Here is a 12300-nt window from a genome sequence, read left to right on the forward strand (position 1 = left end):
GAGGAAGGTCTTCAGTCTGGGGGTGAAGACAGTGAGCAACACCCAGGGGAAGTTCCTTCCACCACTTCAGTGCAGGACAGAAACAAAGACTGGACGTGGATCTGAAAGGATGGTGGGTCGAGCCGAGCTGGAAAAGTTCATGTTAATCTTTTCTGCTCTTCAGAGGAGACGCCGAAGCTGTGGACCAGCACTGCAAACCTGAGGACATGAGCAGGTCCAGCTGTACAGACACACACACACACACACCAAACATTAAATCTGTATACCAACACACTGTGCAGTAAACTCCAATAGTCATCTTATACAACAGCGCCATCTGCTGGCCAGTGCGGCCCTATGGTTATAAAAGTCCCCACTATTGTCCAACACTGCTTTTAACATGAGCGTGTCCCACTCTGAGACAAATCTGATATATGGCCATCATCAAGGACGGGACAGATGCTTCTAGATATATGGACATGTATATGTAAGTGTCACATGTCTCCATCTCTGCTGTTTTCACTTTGTTCTTTACATGGAGTCTCATGAAGAATGGACCAGTAGAAATGCTCAGAACTGACACCACAAGTGGACTCCCACCCCTTAAACCATCTAGAGGAAAATGACAGGGAATAAAAACAGAGAAATGGACGCTCAGGTGGTTCCTTTTAACTCCAACAGACGACACAGGTTCCCCAAACTGAACAGAAAACAACAGAACCGTAAAAACAATAAGATGTTTTATTGTAACAAAGGTGTGCAGGAGGGACCAGCAGGAGAACCTGGTTAGAGCACAGATTAGCCCTTACCTCCTGCTGGGAGCCGGCTGCACTGCCTGGACCTCTACAGAGACTTGTACAGAGTCCAAACACAGACCTTCATCACAGCATGGGTTCCTGATCAACTCAGACGGACTGAGGCTGATTACAGAAGTTCAGTATGGTACGGTGGGTGGAGTGGGGGGGTGGTGTGGGGGTGGAGTGGGGCTGGAGTGGGGGTGGGGGGGGTTCAGTAGGGTGTCAGTAGGTTTCCTGATTCAGCCTCCTGCCACAGTCACTCCACTGTAAACAGAGAGCAGGTGATTCAGGCCCAAAATCATCCTGTAAAATCCACAGGAACCAGTGCTGTGATACATCAGTCCTACATCAGATTCAGGCCATATATATATATATATATATATATATATATATATATATATATATATATATATATATATATTTATATATATATATATATTTATATAAATGTGTTAATTAGACTCTCAGTCACGTTTTCAGGACGTTATAAAATAAAGCAGCAAGCAGGAGAACATTTCACTCTAACACAGAGAGCAGTTAGCAGCTACAAGAGCAACAGATCAGTCCAGTGAAGGCTGGCTCACACCTACTGCGGACGCGAGGATACAGGACATGCATGCCACCGCCTTCTCCGTCTGCCAGCCAACCTCATACAGTGCAATCTCTGAAGAAAAGGGGACCTCCCTGTAACTTCAGCTTCACCCAGCTGTCTACACAATACCACAATTCCTTCACATTACAGACACTGGCAGCTGTTCAGACCGTGTGGGAAAGAGCAGCTTCCAGCTTCACGGCCGAGCGGCCATGGAGTCAAAGCATGAGGTATTAACACTGAGAGGTGCAGAAGGTCAGACGCTGTGTGCTGCACCAACACTGAGGTGTGAACCAGCCTTCAACACAGACAGACAGCAAATACGAGGTTTCACCGTTAGTGGAGCTGCACTAACAGCAGCTGTCAGCTTATAATAGTGATGTTGTGGTAGAGTAGTAGAGTACGGCAGCCAATCACGGCTGTGCTGGTCTTAAAGCAACCGTAGCTTTGAGAACCTCCATCAGTGCTCTGAGGAACATTAACATTTGGAGAAACTATGGGAAGCCTTTAGCAGGGGAAATATGAAGATCAGGATCCTGCAGCACAAAGGTGACTCAAATATGGAGCCAATCAGTGCATCCCTAACTCTTTAAAAGGTTCTGTGGCCCTAAGTACGCTTAGCTCCCTGCCATACTGACGTAGTGAGGTAGGAGGAAAGAATGCTGGACTGGCTCTGTCGGGGCTCTGCTGCTCTTCTCTCTCTACTGTTAGTCGATCCTGATCTTCATATTATAACTGAATGACTGTGTTTGAGGAACAGTGGAACCGATCTGTTGCTCGAGATTTAAGAGAGATAGCTTGAGCAGCTGCTGATGAGCCAGAAGAACTCCAGAGGAACCGTCAGAGGGATCAACAGCAGCAGATCCTTCTTCCTATCCTTCTTCCTGACGCTGTCGTCGTCTCATAGGAACACCAGATCCCTCGTCTGCAGCTTCATGTCTCGACAACAGAGGAAGGACCAGTGGCACAACATACCTTCCCAGAATTACACCAAGAACCAGCCCTACAATCCCAAAGCTCACTGCTCCGATCCCTAACCCCCTCCGATATCCATCGCTGTTCCCCCTCCGATATCCATCATCGCTTCCTTTCTCATATCCCTTCTTCCAGATCCAGCTCTGCTGCACATCTGAAAACACACACAGAACAGAGGAGCTCCGTCAGATCAACACTGTCCAGGAAAGTCTTGGTTCTGATGAATCGGAGGTAGTGTTTAAATCATGAGATCAAAACCCTGGACTGAACACCATTCCTTTAACAGCAGAATTACAGGAGACTCTTATTATGACAGCAGTGACACTCCAGTTATATTATTCTATGTATAAAAGCTCACCAGACAAAAATAGAGTCACCTGTGACTGGATCGTACCAGTAGCGAGTAATACCCCCAGTGCCACGGACTGGGATTTCTGCCACTGCTGGTAGACCTGTATGACCGTCTGCTTCCATACACCTGCAGATTCAGCTCCTTCCTTCACACTATGGTCTTTGTCCACGCCCAAATGCAATCACTCCTTTTAGCCCATCGTTAACATCGTATTTATAGCCCCATCATCCTCGTGCAGGGCCATCTGCAGGAGCCTGATGTTACTACCGCCTAAATATGCTACAATTTGCTACAGTTTTCTGCACTCTCAGAGCGATGAGACAAGGAGAGATGACTGGGTTGGCTAGGGTTCAGCTTTTAGCTGAATACATGGTAATACATGGTGCCCTTCCTCTATCCATGGCTGTCAGCTGTGCTTCTCCACGCACCTCTTATTCTTGGCTGTGAGCGGTTCTACAGAGGGGAGTGTTACCTGACTGGGGTCATCTGCATGATGCCTCCACAAACTTAGTGGTTAGCATTTATCAACCTGGCTCGGCGAATGGGGATATGGTCCGTGGCTATGACATCTAGCAGAGTCCGGCAGTTACCAACAACACCATATTCTCACAGGCTAGCGGGGCTTTCTCTAGTGGGCGGGGTTTATGTAAATGCTGGAGTATAAATGTAAGGAGTCAAGACTGATGTAAGAGTTTTGAATTGGCCTGTTTTACAGCTCTGTTTTGGTTCTGCTTGATGTTCTTTTGAAGGAGGAACAGCAGTGTTTGAGGTTTGAGGATGTGTCTCAAACGGTTTAACACTCTAGAACCTGTAATTCGGTTCTATCTCTCTGAAAAGAACACTGCCTAAACTGGTGGAACAGTAAATATAAACTATAAAAGCTCATACCTCGGACGCTCACTGTGTAGATATAAATGTCCTCCATGTTCCTGGTGTCCCTCACAGTGTAGACTCCACTATCAGAAGGCTTCATATCGCTCAGCTCTAGAGAAGGTGTGAGTGAGGTTCTCCTCATGTACTCAGGGTTACTCTTCAGTGACTGTCCCTCCACTGTACAGATCTGAACACTGGGTGCTCCAGCTTCACCACTGCTGTTATAAACCAGCTCCACTGGATCAGATATCTTCAACTCCAGCAGCAGAGATTCACCAGGCTGTATCTCCACTGAAGATCTCACAGCTGAGGAGACACATGACCAGAACCTGCATTAACTCTTCTATCAGGTTCTACCAGCAGCAGTAGATCAGCAGAACCAGCACTTACGCTCAATCTGAAGCCGCACATCACAAACGTCTTTACGATCACACTCACAGGTGTACCAGCCTCTCATACTGAAATCAACTCTAGTGATGATGAGGGAGATGTTCCCTTTCAGGTACTCTTCATGGATCATCTGATATCCCTCCTTCATTGATCTGCAGGAAGTCTGATCACACTCAGCCAGAACGTCCCTGCGTAGGTGTGATACGGTCCATGCCACCAAACCAGGACATCTCTCAGAGCAGGGGAGAACAGCAGAGTCATGGAGCTTCACCTTCACTGTAGGAAAACCTGGATCAGGAACATCTGTTAAACAAAAACAGTCAACAGTCATCCATCAAACACAACCATCAAACCTGCATCTTCAAACAGTGAGAGACAAACTCAGCCCAATCCAGTCTGAGAGATCCAGCTGAACCTGCATGGATCCCTACTGGCTCTATTCACCCTGTAATCAGGCTGCTGTGATCCACTGTACTTCATTCACTTCACTGTAGGACCACAACTATCAAGCCCTGAGCACCTTCGTGGTCTCAATCACGACAGCATGGAGAGACCCAGACCCTAAACCAGCTCTCCAGAAGGGTTCAGTCCGATAACGGACAGCCCCTTTAACAGGACACTGAACTATGCTGCTGATCAAGCCTGGACGGGGCTTCCTCGTCCCTCAGGTACGGCTTGAGGAGACCTTAGGGTTCTTCTGCCGAACCTCAAACTAGACGGTATGGAACCTGGACACAGCTGGGAGCTCCAACCCCACCCACATCCCACATCCAAGGTGGTTGAGGAATGACCTCATGGCAAAGGTGAACCACAGGAAAGCCTGTAGGAAGAGCAAGAACTGCACACACTTACCAGAAGTGATGGTCAGTAAGAGCAGGACACAGAGAACAGGTCTGCAGGACTGCATGGCTGACCTACCAAGGTCCACACTCTGTCTGTGCTGAACAGAGAGGACACACGTCACCATTATGTCTGTCCCTAAACAATGCCTGACAATGTGATCCTCAAACCTCCATCCATACTGTCCTGCTGACCACTGGCCAATGTATTTATATTATTATCAGTGTTATTAATATTATTATTATTATTATTATTATGGCTCATACAATTCATAAACACATGTTCCATTCAGAAAATAAATGTCTCAACACCAGGAAGGAAGGAATGGGATGCAGGTGCAGGTTTATTGAGCAGATTTCAGCAGACAGATGTAAACGAACCAGGTGAGACGAGGGTAAACCCCAAACCCCAAACCCCAGACCCCAGACCCCAAACCCCAAACCCCAAACCCAGCTCCTCTCCCTCAGCTCGTCCGGACACAGCAGGACTGGAGTTCTGGTTTGGGGGAACGTTAAGAAAGACTCAGTTCAAGCACATTTTCTAAAAAGCTTTTTTAACATTTTTAGCAGAAAACGAGTCGAGCAGTTCCCCCAAACCCCCAAAGCCTTTTACCAGCGCCATTACCAGCGCGTTCATGAGTTCAGGCTGGGACACGCGCATGCGCATGATGACGAGCTTTGTTTACACTTTTGAGAGACTGTAAAGTTCCAATAGCGATCGACCACTGCCCCCACCCTCTCCACCACACACACACACCCACCCACAACCACAACCACACCCACACCCACACCCACGCTCGCTCGCTCTCTCTCTCTCTCTCTCTATCTCTCTATAGTTCCTGAGCTCCTCTTCTCCGAGTTTACTTCTCCTACAGTCGGTCAGAGCTGCTCCTCCACCAGTTTACACAGTAACCAGTGCTCCCAGTGCTCCCAGTGTAACCAGTGTGTACTCACTGCACTGCTGTGGTCGAGCTTCTCTGGAGAAACACGCAGAAAGTGAGAGCTCAGTCTGAGAGCAGCTGGGCTGCAGGACGTCACGTGCAAGTTTAAACCCCAGGAAGTGGAGCTCACTGCTACATCCAGGAGGTGGAGCTCTTTTACATCCAGCAGGTGGAGCCCACTGCTACATCCAGGAGGTGGAGCTCTTTTACATCCAGCAGGTGGAGCCCACTGCTACATCCAGGGGTGGAGCTCACTGCTACATCCAGGAAGTGGTGCTCACTGCTACATCTAGGAGGTGGCGCTCTTTTACATCCAGGAGGTGGAGCTCACTGCTACATCCAGGAAGTGGTGCTCACTGCTACATCTAGGAGGTGGTGCTCACTGCTACATCTAGGAGGTGGCGCTCTTTTACATCCAGGAGGTGGTGCTCACTGCTACATCTAGGAGGTGGCGCTCTTTTACATCCAGGAGGTGGAGCTCACTGCTACATCCAGGAGGTGGTGCTCACTGCTACATCTAGGAGGTGGCGCTCACTGCTACATCCAGGAGGTGGTGCTCACTGCTACATCCAGGAAGTGGTGCTCACTGCTACATCCAGGAGGTGGAGCTCTTTTACATCCAGGAGGTGGAGCTCACTGCTACATCCAGGAGGTGGTGCTCACTGCTACATCCAGGAGGTGGAGCTCACAGCACACAGCATTTTAGCTCCTCCAATGGACAGTGGGCTCTACAGCTCCCCTTTTAAACACCTCGTTTAAGACTGGAACCCAGACGCTCAGCTTTACCTGAGCCAGGATGTGCTTTCACTCCTGGACCTGAATTCTCCAGCCCTGGAAGAGACACTGTTAGCACACGAGTGCCTCGCTTTGGCATTACAGACGTAAATCTGTCAGTGAAGCAAACTGAAGCAGAGTGAACACATTCATCATCTCTGTGAGAGATTTGATAGAAAAAAGGCTTTTTAGGTTTACAATCTAGAAGATGTGGACCTTGTGGAAACCCTCTTTACAGCATTATCATGTTCAGCATTATTCAGTAGGACAGTCTTCAGGTCAGCACACAGCTGTGGGCTCAGCTCGGAGAAGACGTGGAGGTGGATTATCACATGTGGCTCAAACTCCACCCGTTCCCCAGCAAATACAGATATACAGTATACAATGCCACATGTAGGCCTCAGCGTAGCAGCCAACAGCCGAACAACCCTCCAGATGTCCTCCACGGACCAGGCTTGTGCTTCCAGACTGATGATTTTCCTGAGATCAACAACAAAAATGAATAATAAAAAAGGTCTTGAATAACCATTCCAGATATGAATCTGGCCCCGGCTGCTCTGCGGTGTCTTGTTTTGGAGGATCTTTAAAGGAAAAGCTGCCGTGTTCAGGTGAATTAAGGCCTGTTCTGGATTGAGGGCCGATGCTGATCATATCATAAGTGATCATATATTAGCTTAGTATCTGTGTTTAATGAAGACTGGGGAGGTTGCTCCTCATCATCAGCAGAATCCCATCAGATTAGCAGCCAGCTTAGACCAGCATGTATTTAATTTAATCTAAAAATGCCTGTACTGAACTGTGTACAAATAAAGTTCCAGCAGCATTCAATGCTTCAGAACAGCTTCAGTGCAGACGTCTAGAAATGTGAAATGGTAAAAGCTCAGACTTGTTGTAGACAGATGTAGGTAGAGATGGAATTTGTAGGACGTTTGATTGGGAGGAGAGGCTACAAATCCCCAAATCCCCTCCACCGTTTCCTAAAACCACTGTTGGTACCATCCTGAGACCAAACAGCTGATCAGCCAGACGGAACTGTGTTAAAACTGTGGAGTTAACTAGTTCATACAGCTCCTTAACTACTGAAGGTTTGAGTAAATTTACCTCAGGTCTGGTTATCTGGTAATAAAGCTGTGGAGTTAACTAGTTCATACAGCTCCTTAACTACTGAAGGTTTGAGTAAATTTACCTCAGGTCTGGTTATCTGGTAATAAAACTGTGGAGTTAACTAGTTCATACAGCTCCTTAACTACTGAAGGTTTGAGTAAATTTACCTCAGGTCTGGTTATCTGGTAATAAAGCTGTGGAGTTAACTAGTTCATACCGCTCCTTAACTACTGAAGGTTTGAGTAAATTTACCTCAGGTCTGGTTATCTGGTAATAAAACTGTGGAGTTAACTAGTTCATACAGCTCCTTAACTACTGAAGGTTTGAGTAAATTTACCTCAGGTCTGGTTATCTGGTAATAAAGCTGTGGAGTTAACTAGTTCATACAGCTCCTTAACTACTGAAGGTTTGAGTAAATTTACCTCAGGTCTGGTTATCTGGTAATAAAGCTGTGGAGTTAACTAGTTCATACAGCTCCTTAACTACTGAAGGTTTGAGTAAATTTACCTCAGGTCTGGTTATCTGGTAATAAAACTGTGGAGTTAACTAGTTCATACAGCTGCTTAACTACTGAAGGTTTGAGTAAATTTACCTCAGGTCTGGTTATCTGGTAATAAAGCTGTGGAGTTAACTAGTTCATACCGCTCCTTAACTACTGAGGGTTTGAGTAAATTTACCTCAGGTCTGGTTATCTGGTAATAAAGCTGTGGAGTTAACTAGTTCATACAGCTCCTTAACTACTGAAGGTTTGAGTAAATTTACCTCAGGTCTGGTTATCTGGTAATAAAGCTGTGGAGTTAACTAGTTCATACAGCTCCTTAACTACTGAAGGTTTGAGTAAATTTACCTCAGGTCTGGTTATCTGGTAATAAAGCTGTGGAGTTAACTAGTTCATACAGCTCCTTAACTACTGAAGGTTTGAGTAAATTTACCTCAGGTCTGGTTATCTGGTAATAAAACTGTGGAGTTAACTAGTTCATACAGCTCCTTAACTACTGAAGGTTTGAGTAAATTTACCTCAGGTCTGGTTATCTGGTAATAAAGCTGTGGAGTTAACTAGTTCATTCAGCTCCTTAACTACTGAAGGTTTGAGTAAATTTACCTCAGGTCTGGTTATCTGGTAATAAAGCTGTGGAGTTAACTAGTTCATACAGCTCCTTAACTACTGAAGGTTTGAGTAAATTTACCTCAGGTCTGGTTATCTGGTAATAAAGCTGTGGAGTTAACTAGTTCATACAGCTCCTTAACTACTGAAGGTTTGAGTAAATTTACCTCAGGTCTGGTTATCTGGTAATAAAGCTGTGGAGTTAACTAGTTCATACAGCTCCTTAACTACTGAAGGTTTCAGTAAATTTACCTCAGGTCTGGTTATCTGGTAATAAAACTGTGGAGTTAACTAGTTCATACAGCTCCTTAACTACTGAAGGTTTGAGTAAATTTACCTCAGGTCTGGTTATCTGGTAATAAAGCTGTGGAGTTAACTAGTTCATACAGCTCCTTAACTACTGAAGGTTTGAGTAAATTTACCTCAGGTCTGGTTATCTGGTAATAAATCTGTGGAGTTAACTAGTTCATACAGCTCCTTAACTACTGAAGGTTTGAGTAAATTTACCTCAGGTCTGGTTATCTGGTAATAAAACTGTGGAGTTAACTAGTTCATACAGCTCCTTAACTACTGAAGGTTTGAGTAAATTTACCTCAGGTCTGGTTATCTGGTAATAAAACTGTGGAGTTAACTAGTTCATACAGCTCCTTAACTACTGAAGGTTTGAGTAAATTTACCTCAGGTCTGGTTATCTGGTAATAAAGCTGTGGAGTTAACTAGTTCATACAGCTCCTTAACTACTGAAGGTTTGAGTAAATTTACCTCAGGTCTGGTTATCTGGTAATAAAGCTGTGGAGTTAACTAGTTCATACAGCTCCTTAACTACTGAAGGTTTGAGTAAATTTACCTCAGGTCTGGTTATCTGGTAATAAAGCTGTGGAGTTAACTAGTTCATACAGCTCCTTAACTACTGAAGGTTTCAGTAAATTTACCTCAGGTCTGGTTATCTGGTAATAAAGCTGTGGAGTTAACTAGTTCATACAGCTCCTTAACTACTGAAGGTTTCAGTAAATTTACCTCAGGTCTGGTTATCTGGTAATAAAGCTGTGGAGTTAACTAGTTCATACAGCTCCTTAACTACTGAAGGTTTGAGTAAATTTACCTCAGGTCTGGTTATCTGGTAATAAAGCTGTGGAGTTAACTAGTTCATACAGCTCCTTAACTACTGAAGGTTTGAGTAAATTTACCTCAGGTCTGGTTATCTGGTAATAAAGCTGTGGAGTTAACTAGTTCATACAGCTCCTTAACTACTGAAGGTTTGAGTAAATTTACCTCAGGTCTGGTTATCTGGTAATAAAGCTGTGGAGTTAACTAGTTCATACAGCTCCTTAACTACTGAAGGTTTGAGTAAATTTACCTCAGGTCTGGTTATCTGGTAATAAAACTGTGGAGTTAACTAGTTCATACAGCTCCTTAACTACTGAAGGTTTGAGTAAATTTACCTCAGGTCTGGTTATCTGGTAATAAAGCTGTGGAGTTAACTAGTTCATACAGCTCCTTAACTACTGAGGGTTTGAGTACATTTACCTCAGGTCTGGTTATCTGGTAATAAAGCTGTGGAGTTAACTAGTTCATACAGCTCCTTAACTACTGAAGGTTTGACTAAATTTACCTCAGGTCTGGTTATCTGGTAATAAAGCTGTGGAGTTAACTAGTTCATACAGCTCCTTAACTACTGAAGGTTTGAGTAAATCTACCTCAGGTCTGGTTATCTGGTAATAAAGCTGTGGAGTTAACTAGTTCATACAGCTCCTTAACTACTGAAGGTTTGACTAAATTTACCTCAGGTCTGGTTATCTGGTAATAAAGCTGTGGAGGTAACTAGTTCATACAGCTCCTTAACTACTGAAGGTTTGAGTAAATTTACCTCAGGTCTGGTTATCTGGTAATAAAGCTGTGGAGTTAACTAGTTCATACAGATCCTTAACTACTGAGGGTTTGAGTAAATTTACCTCAGGTCTGGTTATCTGGTAATAAAACTGTGGAGTTAACTAGTTCTTACAGCTCCTTAACTACTGAAGGTTTGAGTAAATTTACCTCAGGTCTGGTTATCTGGTAATAAAGCTGTGGAGTTAACTAGTTCATACAGCTCCTTAACTACTGAAGGTTTGAGTAAATTTACCTCAGGTCTGGTTATCTGGTAATAAAGCTGTGGAGTTAACTAGTTCATACAGCTCCTTAACTACTGAAGGTTTCAGTAAATTTACCTCAGGTCTGGTTATCTGGTAATAAAGCTGTGGAGTTAACTAGTTCATACAGCTCCTTAACTACTGAAGGTTTCAGTAAATTTACCTCAGGTCTGGTTATCTGGTAATAAAACTGTGGAGTTAACTAGTTCATACAGCTCCTTAACTACTGAAGGTTTGAGTAAATTTACCTCAGGTCTGGTTATCTGGTAATAAAGCTGTGGAGTTAACTAGTTCATACAGATCCTTAACTACTGAGGGTTTGAGTAAATTTACCTCAGGTCTGGTTATCTGGTAATAAAGCTGTGGAGTTAACTAGTTCATACAGCTCCTTAACTACTGAAGGTTTGAGTAAATTTACCTCAGGTCTGGTTATCTGGTAATAAAGCTGTGGAGTTAACTAGTTCATACAGCTCCTTAACTACTGAAGGTTTGAGTAAATTTACCTCAGGTCTGGTTATCTGGTAATAAAGCTGTGGAGTTAACTAGTTCATACAGCTCCTTAACTACTGAAGGTTTGAGTAAATTTACCTCAGGTCTGGTTATCTGGTAATAAAGCTGTGGAGTTAACTAGTTCATACAGCTCCTTAACTACTGAAGGTTTCAGTAAATTTACCTCAGGTCTGGTTATCTGGTAATAAAACTGTGGAGTTAACTAGTTCATACAGCTCCTTAACTACTGAAGGTTTGAGTAAATTTACCTCAGGTCTGGTTATCTGGTAATAAAGCTGTGGAGTTAACTAGTTCATACAGATCCTTAACTACTGAGGGTTTGAGTAAATTTACCTCAGGTCTGGTTATCTGGTAATAAAGCTGTGGAGTTAACTAGTTCATACAGCTCCTTAACTACTGAAGGTTTGAGTAAATTTACCTCAGGTCTGGTTATCTGGTAATAAAGCTGTGGAGTTAACTAGTTCATACAGCTCCTTAACTACTGAAGGTTTCAGTAAATTTACCTCAGGTCTGGTTATCTGGTAATAAAGCTGTGGAGTTAACTAGTTCATACAGCTCCTTAACTACTGAAGGTTTGAGTAAATTTACCTCAGGTCTGGTTATCTGGTAATAAAACTGTGGAGTTAACTAGTTCATACAGCTCCTTAACTACTGAGGGTTTGAGTAAATTTACCTCAGGTCTGGTTATCTGGTAATAAAACTGTGGAGTTAACTAGTTCATACAGCTCCTTAACTACTGAAGGTTTGAGTAAATTTACCTCAGGTCTGGTTATCTGGTAATAAAACTGTGGAGTTAACTAGTTCATACAGCTGCTTAACTACTGAAGGTTTGAGTAAATTTACCTCAGGTCTGGTTATCTGGTAATAAAGCTGTGGAGTTAACTAGTTCATACCGCTCCTTAACTACTGAGGGTTTGAGTAAATTTACCTCAGGTCTGGT

General features: G+C 44.0%; 1 protein-coding gene across 2 annotated transcripts; it reads right to left on the bottom strand.

Annotated features, from left to right (window-relative positions):
- Positions 1–1204: 1204 nt before the first annotated feature.
- Positions 1205–6695, bottom strand: LOC140548762 (uncharacterized). Of its 2 annotated transcripts, none has more exons than XM_072671902.1 (5): positions 5752–6695; positions 4811–4893; positions 3959–4261; positions 3584–3874; positions 1205–2497 (listed from the first exon to the last, which is right to left on the bottom strand). In XM_072671902.1, exons 2-5 carry the CDS (start codon positions 4863–4865, stop codon positions 2241–2243), a joined length of 906 nt encoding a protein of 301 aa, XP_072528003.1. In that variant the 5' UTR covers positions 4866–4893; positions 5752–6695; the 3' UTR covers positions 1205–2240. The 2 variants fall into 2 exon arrangements, with proteins under 2 accessions (XP_072528003.1, XP_072528002.1); XM_072671901.1 differs by having other exon boundaries at positions 4811–4898.
- Between the last annotated feature and the right edge of the window lie 5605 nt (positions 6696–12300).

This window comes from Salminus brasiliensis, assembly GCF_030463535.1.
Source record: "Salminus brasiliensis chromosome 20 unlocalized genomic scaffold, fSalBra1.hap2 SUPER_20_unloc_2, whole genome shotgun sequence".
Classification (NCBI taxonomy): Eukaryota; Metazoa; Chordata; class Actinopteri; order Characiformes; family Bryconidae; genus Salminus; species Salminus brasiliensis.